Raw genomic sequence first — 13908 nt, 5'->3', positions numbered from 1 at the left:
ATGAGGAGAGCTGATAGGGTTATTGTGAGGATTAAATTCTCTGATATAAGCACTCAGAAGAGTGCCTGGTACACACAAAATCAGCACTAGATCATGAAGACTTAATGGGGACAATATCACCGAGAGAGCAAAAAGGTCCTTGGAAGCAAAAAAAAAAAAAAAAAATCGTATTTTTGCATGCATAAGGCACAGATATACATATAGTACCTAAACAGGTATATAGTCTATCCATGGTATTAAAATTTCATCACGCCCGAGATGCATGGTAACCATGGTGATGGTGCGGGCAGAGCCCCAACTTTCAAAAGGCCGAAATACAGAAATGCGCCCTTTCTGTTCCCTGGGCAGACTCCAGACTGCTTTTCCAGCACCCCCCCTCCCTGTGACCCGCTCCCCAGGCTGTCAGGGCTGATCCGGCGCTACTGTTCTCAGCGGGAGGAAGTGCCTCCTACCTCCACCAGCTCGCAGCACGTGTACACCCAGCCAAGCCTGCTGCTCCCCCATCAACTCTCTCAGCCCTCTTTTGCATATTATGCAAATCAAATCATCTCGATGTCCGGGCTGAGAGAATTTTACTTTTTCCCTCATTGAAATCTATTTTGAAATTGATAGATGTGTGAAAAACACATGCAATGTAAATTAGCCTCAGGATGAGTGATTTTTCATAATTCTTAGAAAAAGAGAAATTACTGCCCTTAGAAGGTGTCATCGATCTGCATACAATTTGGGTTAGAAAGAGAACATCCTTATCAGCACTTTATTACAGAGCTCTCAACCTAGCACCAGGAATCAGTGTAATTTGGGAGAATGAGTGTCATCAATGCCATGAATTCCATGTAATTGTATTTCATTGAGAAAAAGAAAAATGTCTCTCCTCGCCATGCTTGTGCTTCTTTGGGCAGCGGGAGGGGGAGGAGTGGGAGGGACCGCACTGTACCATCTGGACTGTCAGAATAGAGATGAAAAATAGAACAGCCGCTCATCCCGTCATTGGGAACTCAGTCATATGTTTCTGAAACGCAAAATATGAACACAGTTAAGCTAAGGTAAAGAGAAATAAGCTTGACAGCTAATTATTCTCTGCAATCCAGTTGCCCCTTACTGAACTGCTACTATGGGCCAAATGCTGTGCCAGCCGCCTGGCAAATTCTCTGTCCTGGCTGAATCCTCCCCACCAGCCCTTGTAACAAAACAGGTAAAGACTCAACTAGTCTGAAAGTAGCAGACCAAAATGATGCAACTGACAGAGGCTTAATTTCCAGAATATACAAACGACTCATACAACTTAATAACACAAAAACAAACAACCCAATCCAAAAACAGGCAGAAGACTGAAACAAGCATTTCTCCAATGGAGACATACGAACGGCCAATAGACATATGAAAAAATGCTCAGTATCACTAATTATCAGAGGAATGCAAATCAAAACTACAATGAGGTATCACCTCACACCAGTCAGATGCCCATCATTCAAAAGTCCACAAACGATAAATGCTGGAGAGGCTGTGGAGAAAGGAGAACCCTCCTACACTGTTGGTGGGAATGTAGTTTGGTGCAGCCATTATAGAAAACAGTATGGAGATTCCTCAAAAAACTAAAAATAGACTTACCCTATGATCTAGCAATCCCAGTCCTGGGCATATATCCAGAGAGATCTCTAAGGCAAAAAGATAAATGCACCCCATTGTTCATGGCAGCACATGTTCAAGACATGGAAACAACCTAAATGTCCATCGACAGATGACTGGATAAAGTTGTGTTATATTTATAAAGTGAAATACTACTCTGCCATAAAAAGAATAAAATAATGCCATTTGCAGCAACACAGATGGACCTAGAGATTGTCATTCTAAGAGAAGTAAGCCAGAAAGAGAAAGAAAAATAGCATATAATATCACTCTTATGTAGAATATTTATAAAAAAAAAAAGGACACTACAAACTCATCTACAAAACAGAAAAATACTCACAGACCTAGTAGACAATCTTATGGTTACCGGGGAAAGGGGGTGGGAGGGGATAAATTTGGGAGTTTGAAATTTACAAATGTTAGCCACTATATATAAAAATAGATTTTTCAAAAAGTTTCTTTTGTATAGCACAGGGAACTATGTTCAATATCTTGTAATAAACTTTAACGAAAAAAATATGAAAACAAATATCTGTATGTATATACATGACTGGGACACTGTGCTGTGCACCAGAGATTGACACATTGTGACTGTACTTCAATTAAAAAAAAAAAGTGGCAGAACCAGGAACTGAATGTTGTTTTCTGACTTTGAGATTATGGCCGTTTGAGACTCAAGGGACTGAAAGAGGTTCTAGCCAAAAAAGTAAAATACTAGCCCACAGAACTGAAAAGTGTAGGAGTACACCTTCAGGCATGGCTGGATCTAGTGGTTCAAACAATGTGATCAGAACTCTTGCCTCCTCTCAGCTCCACTTCCTCTGGGTGGGCTTCATTTCTCAGGAAAGCTCATCCTGCCTGGCAGCTCCCCCAAACCCCAAGCCTAAAATCCTCACAGCTAGTAACTTCAGTGGTTCTTAAAAGAGGTTTGTTATTTATTTCTCTCCCTACTAGTTTCTAGGAAAAGCCCCAGGACTGAGTCTTGTTAGCACGGCTCAGAGCCCACTGCTGAAGCATTCACCGTTGGGGGCAGAGAGGTGAACACTCTGGCCAGACCTGGGTCACGTGCCAACCCCAAAAACTGTGGGTAAGGAGTCTGGAAACTTTTGGAGTATCAAGATGCTCTTCCCTGAAGAAGGATTAAAGTGCAAAATATTGGCCTGTATACCAACTAAGAGAAAACAAACAGCCCCTCCTCCTCTCCTCCATTTTCTCCATACGTCGCCCTCCTCACTCCTGCCATGTTTTGACATTAGTGCATAAGTTCATTTCTTTCTGCAAAGGCACAATCTTATGAGTCTATCCCGAGTACTCAGAAGAGTATGTGGCCCACAATAGCTGTCAAATATTTGTTCAATAAAAGAATGAATGAATCAGAAACACCAAACTGGCCTCTCAGCTAGAAATAATGTAGGGTTTAGGTGATGGGGCATGTGAGAACGGAGAATAAATGGTCAGCACACCCAGCAGGTGCCTAATAAATGCTCAGCTCCTCCACACTCAGGAGAGCTGAGAGCAAGCCCCAGCTCCCACGCCTCCAGCAGGAACAGAACAGGTGCAGATTGGGAAGATGTCCCACTGGCCCTCCCAGGAGGACAGACTGCCTGTCCCTCGACTGCAGAACCCCAAGGCTCCTTACAGCCCACCCCAGGGGTCCTCTCCCGCAAATGCTCCGTAGGACCCACGAATTCGCACTTTAAGTTTGCACTGCTGCTGCTACTTCACGAACCACATTTTGAGAACTAAGCTTTCCTGCCACCAAAGGCAGCATCTTCTAATATTATTTCTAACAGTGGCCGGCAGCCACTGAGTGCCTGGGTCCACCAGATGGAACAGCAGGGAGCGGCCGAAAAAAGCCAGGTTTGTGAATTTGAACATATGAGTCCGTGAAGGTCAGCCTTGAGGTGCGGGACATGGTGCCCCCCATGACCCACCCCGGCAGCAAACTCCCAGAGTTGTGGTTCTGAACCTGGGATCGTCTGATCACCAGCCTCAAAACCCCCTGGAGAGACTGTTAGAAAGCAGATTCTGACTCAGGGCCCCCCAGGAATTGTTGCGTAATCATCAGGTTTTTTTGTTTGTTTGTTTGTATGTTGTTTAAGATATATAAAGAGATGTTTCGTGAGGGACTGGCATCACCTGGATGTGGAGGCCGAGATGTCCCATGATCTGTCAACTGCAAGCTGGAGGCCCAGGAAAGCTGACGGTGTAGTTCCAGTCCACGTCTGAAGGCCTGAGAGCCAGGAGTCCTTCTGTCCGAGGGCAGGGGAAGATGGACGACTTTACTCAGCAGAGAACGAATTTGCCCTTTCTCTGCCTTTTGATCTTAATCAGGCCTGCACCTGATTGGAGGATGCCCACCCCCATTGGTGAGGACGGTCTTGATGACTCAGCCACGCCCCAGGTGTGGAGGGGGCGGGAGGGCCAGTGGCCAGCCGTGCTCTCCTGAGGGCAATGCTCCCAGAGATCGGACCTGGCCGGGCATCTCCGAATTGCACATTTTTTTTTTAATTGAAGTCTAGTCACTTTACAATGTTGTGTCAATTTCTGGTGTGCAGCATAATGTTTCGGTCATACATGTACATACATGTACTCATTTTCATATTAAGTGCATTCTTTTCCATTGTAAGTTACTACAAGATATTGAATATAGTTCCTTGTGTGATACAGTAGAAACTTACTGTTTACCTATTTTATACATAGTATTTAGTATCTGCAAATCTGTAACTCCCAATTTATCCTTTCCAATCCTCTTCCCCACCCCCGGTAACCATAAGTTTGTTTTCTTTCTTTTTAATTTTTTTGTTTTTGTGGGGAGGGAGGTAGCTAGGTTTACTAACTTAATTTTAGAGGCGGTACTGGGGATTGAACCCAGGACCTTGTGTACGCTAAGCCTGCTCTCTACCACTCAAGCTATATTCTCCCCTCATGTTTCTTTTTTATGTCTGTGAGTCTGCTTCTGTTTTGTAAGTTCATTTTTGTCTTTTTTTTTTTTTTAAGATTCCACATAAGAGCAATTTCATATAATATTTTTCTTTCTCTTTCTGGCTTATTTCACTTAGAATGACGATCTCCAGGTCCATCCATGTTGATGCAAATGGCATTATTTTAGATATATTTTTTAATGGCTGATGAACAGAAGATTATTTAATTGTGAGACCCGCTGCTCCAAGGACCGCTGGGCTGCACCTGAATGTAATTAGGTCGATCACAAGCATTCTCTGAGTTCTCTTGGAACCAGGGCCCTCAACCACAGAGGCAGCTGATCGAGGGAAAGGGAGGGAAAAGGGGGAAGATCTGCTCAGCAGATGCACCCACCACGCGCCAGGCTCTTTACACACAGTTACACAAATCCCTGCAAAACCCAGCAACATGGGTATAATTAGCCCCATTTTACAGAGGAGGAAACTGAGCCTCAGAGAGGTTTACTAACTTGCCTGGCTAATAACGAGCCAGATTCCAGCCCACAATGTTGACTCCCAGTATTGCTCTCTGTCAGTCAGAGCGGATCATGGAAACACTCAGGGCAGTAACAAGTAGAAGGCTGTGGGAGGTCAAGTTCCAAAAGCTTCTAACATCCAGAGTGAGGCTCATGGTGAGAGGCTGTGAGAAAGGACAGCTCACGGAAGCAGTTGTCTAGGAACCCCTCAAGTGTGCAGTGCTCTGTGAGCACTGAGAGACCCCTTCCCAAGCTTTCTCTAGAACAATGTCCCTGCCCAGTATCGGATCCAGCTGAAAGCATCGTCACGAGATGAATATTAAACCACCCACCAGCAGACTGAGGAAGGCCTGGTGCACCTCCACAAAAAACAGGTCTGCATTTCCCCTTTTTCACTCTCCCCTTGTTCTGAAATCTACCCCCCTCACTCTGCAATTTGTGCTGTCTTCCCAGTGTTACCCTCTGGAAAACCGCAGCCCCAAGACACAGTCAAGACTGTGAGTCTTAAGTCAATGATAACTATGACAGAGCTTCATCTTGGGAAGAAGACCCTAAAGAGATGCCCAAAGTCCTCATCATCATTGTCTCTATCGCTCATGTTTCAATGAGCAAGCAGCACACGCCGAGAATTCGATACAAGATTCCAAAGGACCATGAAATTACATTTTTGCACGCCATGTTTCAAACATGAAAAGGCTATTTTTCTACACCCCTGGTGGTTAAAACTATAATTTTTAAAGGCACCATGGGAAACAGTGAAGCAATAGTGGTCTCTTGTGGAAGTTAGCAGTATGTACAACACTTGATAGACACTGAATCACACAGGAGCTTCTGAAGCCAATTGGTGGAAAGATGGCCTGATTCAGAGTGGATGGTTTCTGAAGGGGCATGCCTAAAACCTGAGAGCCTTTCCTTGGGGACAGGAAAACTCACTCCTTCTACTGGGCACCCACCTTCCCACTCCGCCCTCCTCTGTCACCCAGGAAAGTCTGAAGCAGGTGTTCGGAAGACATTGTCTGAAATTCAGCGTTCCAGCGAGTTTCACTGGCATTGTGGTATTTCACTGTAAATATCACTGTCACGGTGGGACCACGCTACTTGAAAAACTCCCTCCTGGATGTCGACTCCAAAATGAACTGCAATCCAGTCACCCCTTGCCCTGGTTCATGTTCATGAAAGGCAAGGAAAGACTAAAGCTGGCATGGGGGTAACCCATCTCAAAGGCTTGCAGGGGGCCCAAAATACTTGGTAGGTTTCTCCACAGGATGAGGCACATTGTTTTATTTCCCCTTATATTTGATGAACATTTTGCCATTTTTTATGCTGTCCCAGAACACACTGAATTATGACTTGTATTTCTGGATTTGGGGAACCGATTTCACACAAAATGAATCATATACTATGAAATTTGGCATGAACTCTGAAGAACATCTAAAATAAGTGGACCATAGAAAGAATAAAAATAAAGCGAGCATTCATGCAACTAAGAACAAACCAAGCTCAGAATGAACACTGCCAGGACCACTTGTGTCCTCTCCAAGCTCATCCTCTCCAGGCACGACTCTGTGCTAACCTCTCTTTTCCTTGATGGTTTTCCACATCTGTTTCTATCTCTAAGCAATACATTTAGTTTGGATTGCTTTTGAACTGCATATAAATGGACCATCCCATTGTACAAATCGACTACTTCTGATGAACATTTGGGTAGTTTTCCAGTTTTTTGCTTTGGCAAACAACACTGCTATGAACAGTCTCATATGTCGCCTGATTCCCCGTGCCCTAGACCGGAGGTTGGCAAATGTTTTCCATAAATGGCCAGCTAGTAAATATTTGGGACCTTGCGAACCAGACGGTCTCTGTCTCTCGCAGCTGCCACTGTATCAGGAAAGCAACCACGACCAGATGTTGACAAATAACACGACTGCGCTGCACTGAAATTTTAATAAAACAAAACAAAAACAGAAGGCAGGCGGGATTCAGACCATGGTCCCGTAGTTTGCTGACTCCTGCTGAAAATGGCCTGCTTGGGAGTGGAAATGCCGGGGCCACCCCCTTGAACAACTCCATGGCAGCCAGAGTGTGCAAGCGTGTCCAACTCTGCTGGGTGGGGCCAAACTCTTCCCCAGAGTGGTTTTGCAGTTTTGCATTCCCACCAGCGGTGCAGAGCTGTCCCCACACTCACATCCTTCCCACACTTGGAATCACTGATGTTTGCCCACCTCACGGATGTGCAGTAGTCGGCTCTGCATTTCGCTATTGAGTAGCTGAGTCCTGACGGCATGTATTTCTGACAGCAGTGCTACTGCTACTCCTGGGTAAACGGAGACATCACTTTCCCGGGGGCACCTGAGTGGCAGAAACACGTGCTTCCATGTCTCCCTCTTGTCCCTGCCCCCAAAACCACGCTTACAAGTTGCCGAGGCAATTATGTTGGTAATTCAAATCATGGTAATTCAAACCCTCCTACTGAGGAAAGACAGGCAACCAAGACTGGTGGTTGAGGCTGAGGCCATTCCTGGGCGGGTGGGAGGGCTGGGATACAGACCACGGAATATATTAAAACCCTGAGAAATAAAACCACCCTACTAGTGAAGAGGGCAGAGCGAGCAGCTATGTTGGTTTCCAGGGGACCCCTGGGTCTTGTAAGACTGGCCTGGGAGGTGGGACATTAGGGTGGAGGTGCCAAGGACAGAGACTCCCTGTTCCCACCTCTACTTCCCCAGAGCTATGAGTTCTGTGTTTGTGGGGTCATCGGTTTTATAAATTCAATCATATGTAATGTGTTATTTGAAGACTTTTATAAGCTTATTGAAAAGACTGTAAACCACTGTTCAGTATTAATCAACTTACAGAAGCCAATCCAAGATACTGCCCCCATGGATATACAGTTGTCCCTCAGTATCTGGGGGGGTACTGGTTACAGGACTGCATGGATACCAAAATCTACAGATGCTCAAGTCCTTTATATGAAACACCGCGGTTCAGCCGTTCCTCTGTAGCCATGGGCTCCACATCCGTGGATCCAGGAAGGTGACTGGTATGAGACAACCAGTGTTTACGGCCTGAGCACTGACGCCACCTACGGGCTGGTTGCCCTCAGGCTGCTGCCCCACTTCTCCGAACCTGTTTCCTCAAGCGCAGAAAGGGAGCAATGACTGAACCTCTCTCACTGGCTTAGTCTAAGTGTTCAATGAGATGATGCATGACGGAAAAAAAATAAAACAGAAGTAGGCTCACAGACACAGAAAACAAATTTATGGTTACCAAAGAGGAAAGCGGGGATGGGGGAGGGATAAATCAAGAGTTTGGGATTAACATATACACACCACTATATGCAAAAGAGAAAAGCAACAAGGACCTACTGCACAGCACAGGGAAATATATTCAATATCATGTAGTAAGCTATAACGGAAAAGAATCTAAAAAAGAATATATATAATAGAATCACTTTGCTATATACCTGAAACTAAGACAACAATGTAAACCAACTATACTTCAATAAAAATAAAAAATAAAAAATAATTTAAAATCCAATTTGTAATCTAATAAATGTTGTTATGCCAATAAAAAAAATGTAAGCAATAGATCCCGGTGATTGCCATCTTAGTAGTTTTTTTAAAATGCAGTCAGGAATCTAGCAACATATCCCTTACATAAATCCACAGCAGAACCACTTGTTTGCCATTACAGAGGTAAGCTTGGCTTGGCTAGGTAAGGGAAGGCCAAGAACTCAACTACTTTCCCTCTTTGCTCTAGCTGCCAGGAAGCTGAGGTTCTGTAACCAGAGGGTTGAGAGTATGTGTTAGAAAAGGGGCATACAAATGTGAGCCACAAAGTGTGTACATATTAATATAAATAGAGTAATCAAAGGGTATGTCGCCAAAAAATGTAGGCACAACAGAGGTGAATTGGGTCATTTTAGCTAAAATATTGTATTTTATGGGTTTTGTTATTGTGGTATTTGTTACCTTTTTCTAACACTTGTGATTTGCTATGATTTCTTTTCTCTTCCTAAACACATACTCACTTTTACATTCACTGTCATCACTTTACATTATTTTTCTTGAAGAGGTCCCTCTAAAATTCAAGTCAACCCCCGCCAGACACGGAAAAGTGGAAGGTCCTTCATACTGGAAGATCTTCTAAGGGTCCCAACTGCAGGGAAAGCTTTATGCAGGGCTCTCAAACTGTGGTCCCCAGATTGGCAGCATCAGCTTCACCTGCAAACTGTTAGCAACGCCGAGTCCCAGGACTCACCCCAGACCTACTGTGTCATACATTGTGGGGTGCAGCCCAGTGATCTGTGTTTTCACAGATACTCCAAGTAAATCAGAGGCACTCTGAAGTCTGAGAACCAATGGCTTTAACAGAAGCAACTTCCTGATCCTCAAAGTAAAAATACGCATTTGTCCTTTTATCTAAAATGAATCGGCACGAGACCGGACCTCTGATCTGCCAGTTCTCATCCCCTACAATCTCCTCTTCTACTTAACCAGACGGCGTGCCCCTCACAAACCCAGAATCTCACCACTCTGGGTGCACAGCCGCGGTGTATTTTTATTCTGGGGCATCCAAGGGCCCATGTGGAATATTTTTCACGTAACAACTTGCCTTTTCCCTTCCTCTCTTATTGGCAAACAATGCCTCTCACCAGAGTTTGTCTCCATGAGGACACAGAGGCTGAATGCCTCGTTCCCTTCCTGCAGCAAATGAAAGCACAACTTCCTGCCAACATCTCTCTGTCCCAGGACTCAGAAGGGAGATGGCTATCGTGGGACATGCATTACCACATTTATTAGGACTGAACAATGAAGTCAGACTCTTCTGCTTAGCAAATAAGCCTGATAGGACCAATTGGCTTGAAAACAAGGGCCAGCTTTGCCAATTAGGTTAAATGATGGATGTGTTTTCTAAATTGAATGAGTTAAGTCTACAGCTCCAAGGTTTTGATGCAAACATATTTAAGGGAGGTCATAAGAGAAAGGTAAGTATTTTTTAAAATGTATTATCAGGTATATTGCAGTTAATTATATTTTTTAAATTTCCCAGCACTTTCTGAATATTTTGGGTTACACAAGGTGCTTCTAAATTGAAAAATAACAGGTACAATGAACAATCATTTGATAAATCTTGAAAGGCCTTTCTGGAATATATACCAGAAATTGCAAAGTGAAAGACTCTAATAACTGAACAACAAATCCTTCTGCAAATCAATGGTCTCTAATTCTTTGCTTGCAACAAAATAGAGAGCCCAATTAATTTGTCAGCAAATGGATTCATAAAAATAAGTTCTGATCATAAATTGTTGGGTAATTTTAGGCATATTTCTCAGAAGGTCAAAGAATTAAGGTACATCTACAGATATTTATATGTAATATCTATAAAGACTTTGTTTTCCTATCCACTTATTTACGTGAATGAGGTTACATCTATAAAAATGAAAAACAGGATGATAATTGATACTGAAATCCATCTCACTCTGGCAATAAGAGTTCATCCAAGTATATACAATTCAATTAGAGAGGGAAAAAACTTATTTAATAAAATGAAAGCTTTCCAACAAAATTTTGCCTTTTAAATATTAGCATACACATTTCTACTATTTATATACTAACTGTAATGTTAGCCCAATCCTGAAGAAAGTTTTTAATACATAGAGCTTTACGATCATGGAAAACTTGTTAAACCTTCTATCTGAAAACTATATACATCTATTTCTGTGGCAGTTTGGGTGGACAGCAAGACGTTAAAGGACTGAAATATATTAAATCAGGATACTATTTTGTGATGGAAAAGGAATAAAGAACTTATTTGAATGTACTTTTAAGTAGATGACGGTAGGCAACAAATTGCAATGGTTTTTAGATTTCGATACATTTAAGAGTAACGTTCAGTGTTGTTTTAAAATGTCCCTACTTACGAAAAAAATCAATTTAGGGTGGCCCAGATGGGTTTTCTAGCAATGGTCCTCTAGCTAAGCAGGTGTGAAGCTTTTCAGATAAGCAGACAGTTGTCTCCAAGGCTTTGATTAGCCTGGTACTGAAGCTGCCCCCCGCCCCCAGCCCTGCTCCTCTCAGAACAGAGCTTCCTCAATATCCCCCATGAGGCAAGAAATCCCTGCCCTGGAAAGGTGGCTGTTTGAGGACCAAGCTCTTCAAAGAGGGCATCTCTGTTGGATGGAGGCAGTGCCGACCCCCAGAGTGGCCTGGCTGCCTTCCTCCCACATCCCCTGCCACAAAGGCACAGATTATTCTGATCTGGGGGGAAAGGTTCTGGCCCAGGTCTCTCCAGGCCAGTCCCAGTTCTTACCCCTCCTCGGACCCCCTGTTTAAAGACCGTAGGTCTTATTCCGAGTATCAAATCCGACGTGGCCCTGATTGTAAGAAACACATGCAGAGCCTGCTATGTGCCAGGTGCCATTCTAAGCACTTTACACACATTAATTCACTCAACCCACCCTCCGCACACAGACTGCCAGCATCCCCTGTAATGGGTGGGAAAACCGAGCCCAAGGAGAGGGTGTAAGTCGTGTACCTTGGCACAAAGCTCATCAGTGGTAGAGCCGGGACGAACCCCCAGCAGGGTGGATCCAGAGCCCCTACCTCACTCCGACGCTCCCCACCAGCGTCCACACGGCATGCTCCAGTCCACCCCGTCCGCAGCTCGCCGACGGCTCTGGGCTCCGCAGCTCTTCCCCCTGCCGCACTGGGCCTGCTCAGACTCGTCAGGAGGACGAAAAACCCACGGGACTTCATACACACACAAGCACCCTGCCTAACGAGGGCGCGTGTTCTGAGATCAGCAGGTGCTTCCAATCTCGAGACTGCCCTTTGCCCTGTTGCAATTCACAGTTTTTATAAGGCCCATCAAAATTGCGATGACACAGAGCTGGGAAGCCAGGATGCCACAGGGGCAGAATCAGCAGTCATGACTCAGGTGGGGGTAGGCGCAGAGCTGTCCCTCTGAAACCGTCCTGGCTCGTGCTTCCGTTGGACCAGAGCATCTCATATCGACCACGTGGTGCCTTTACCCATCTTAACACATGAGAGGTTAGGAGAAAGGAATTGCCTTGCTTAAGGAAACACGGAGAACTGCTTTCAGACTCTAAAGATTCGGATAAATGGCAACGAGTATGCAGAACGAGTCAGTGCCTGGGAGCACTGGAAGTGGAGCGGAGGGTAGGGATGGGACAAAGGTTATCAAAAGTGGCTCTGACTCGCACAGGAACGAGGGTGAAACTAAAGTGTGTCAGGCAAAAACGGAGTGGGCTTAGCTGTGAGAAAGCAAAATAAAGACTTCATTCATCCAGTTTTATAGTTTCCCTCGTCTGTCTTGTACACAGTGTGTGTATGTGAACACAGAAAGGAGAAACAAAGTGACAACTCAAAAAACAAGAATCATTTAATAAAAATTACTCATAAAAATCCGAATAAATTTCAAAAAGCAAGATACTTCTTAGTACATTTATAAAAGAACATTTGGTCCTTTTACAAAAAGCTCCCTTTTAATTTAAATACATTTCTTATTTACAGATTAAACATAAAATATCATCTATACTTGCAAAGCATATTGCACATGACAGAGAGAAGCACTTGTAAATTTCAATAGGTTTTCCCAGAGTTTTCAACTCTAGATTTTTTTCTTTGTAAAAACAGATTTATCTTTCTTGTGCATAATAAATAAAAATGTAGCCTGTGTTTTGCTATTTAAAACTAAAACAAAATACCTTTAAAAATATTATTTCTCTGCCTTTCAGGAAGAGGGAAGGGGGGGTATTAGATCAGGAAGGTCCACAGGTACTTTACATTTTCGCCAGATTCACAACCAAATTCAAGTGGAAACATAACCCTGAGCCCTGAAACACCTGGGGACACACAGCCCAGCAGCCCCATCTCCTCACTCTCACAAGGTCCCTGCCCTGCAGGGAAGAGGCACTAAAGGAGGAGCTAGATGTCTGGGAATGGAAAAGGAAAGAGAGATCAAGATTTTTTTTTCCCCTAAGGTCCCTGCTCAGCTGCTCTGGGGCTAGGGCAATCATCCAGCCCGACCTGTTACACAGCACTGAATTTGAAAACGGCCAAAGAGAAAGACCTCTGGAAAAAAGGAATGTCTATAAAATCCGAAGCGAAGGATTACAGTTTGCAATCATTCAGTAAACTGAGCTAAGAAAATAGCTAAGTGGGGTCTTTTTCTTTGGTGGGGGGCAGAGGGGAAGGAAACGGGCTTATCAAGCTGAGACCCCCAGACTGCACAGCCGCGCTTCCCTGCCAGGGAGCTATGGGCTATTTTCACCTGCAAAGGCACCGACCTGGCACATAAATACACAGAAGACCGTGTGCACGCCCAATGACCCAGGACAGCCTCAGAACCCAGCGGTTCAGGTGCCCGGAGCAAGTTGTGGCAGATTTGAAAGTTCTGAAGGAAAGATGTGAAAAATGGAAGCTGGTTTTTCACAAAGGCCAGCACAACCAGAGAGCTCACCAACACACCCTCTGTCACCTACACCTCCGGGAAATGGAGTTTCTCAGTCACACCATCTCAGCTAGCAAAGCCTGCCCTGTAATGGTTTAGAACCTTGTGGTGGGAGATTTAGACTCTACCAAGCCTAACTATAAACTAGCTTTCCACAAAGGTTTTGCAAAACCATTTTCATTGTGTCAACCAAAGCAGAGGCTAGACACTAGCTACACGTGGGGATGCGAGGATGGTGCAGGCTCACAGCTGTTCCAAAGGAAGACACTGTTCAGAACCAGGGTGTTCCCAGGGCAAATTACTGAGCAAGGGCACCGCCCCGACACTCCTCTCCTCTGCCCTCCCCTCCCTGATATCTCACAACAAAG

At 44.4% G+C, this 13908-nt stretch overlaps 1 protein-coding gene across 2 annotated transcripts in view; it reads right to left on the bottom strand.

Annotated features, from left to right (window-relative positions):
- Positions 1 to 812: 812 nt before the first annotated feature.
- EDEM1 (ER degradation enhancing alpha-mannosidase like protein 1) overlaps positions 813 to 13908 on the bottom strand; it is a 36487-nt gene continuing 23391 nt past the window's right edge. Inside the window, exons 12-13 of one of the 2 annotated variants that reach the window (XM_072941753.1) lie at positions 3769 to 3881; positions 813 to 1012 (exon numbers count right to left, since the gene is read on the bottom strand). In XM_072941753.1, coding sequence (XP_072797854.1) covers positions 1003 to 1012; positions 3769 to 3881 — 123 coding nt within the window. In that variant the 3' untranslated portion in view covers positions 813 to 1002. The remainder of the gene's footprint in view (positions 1013 to 3768; positions 3882 to 13908) is intronic. The other variant, XM_072941754.1, reaches the window with a different exon arrangement.

Source organism: Vicugna pacos, chromosome 17, assembly GCF_048564905.1.
Source record: "Vicugna pacos chromosome 17, VicPac4, whole genome shotgun sequence".
Classification (NCBI taxonomy): Eukaryota; Metazoa; Chordata; class Mammalia; order Artiodactyla; family Camelidae; genus Vicugna; species Vicugna pacos.
The sequence above is the reverse complement of the archived record's forward strand: the minus strand, read 5'-3'. Positions and strand labels throughout refer to the sequence as shown.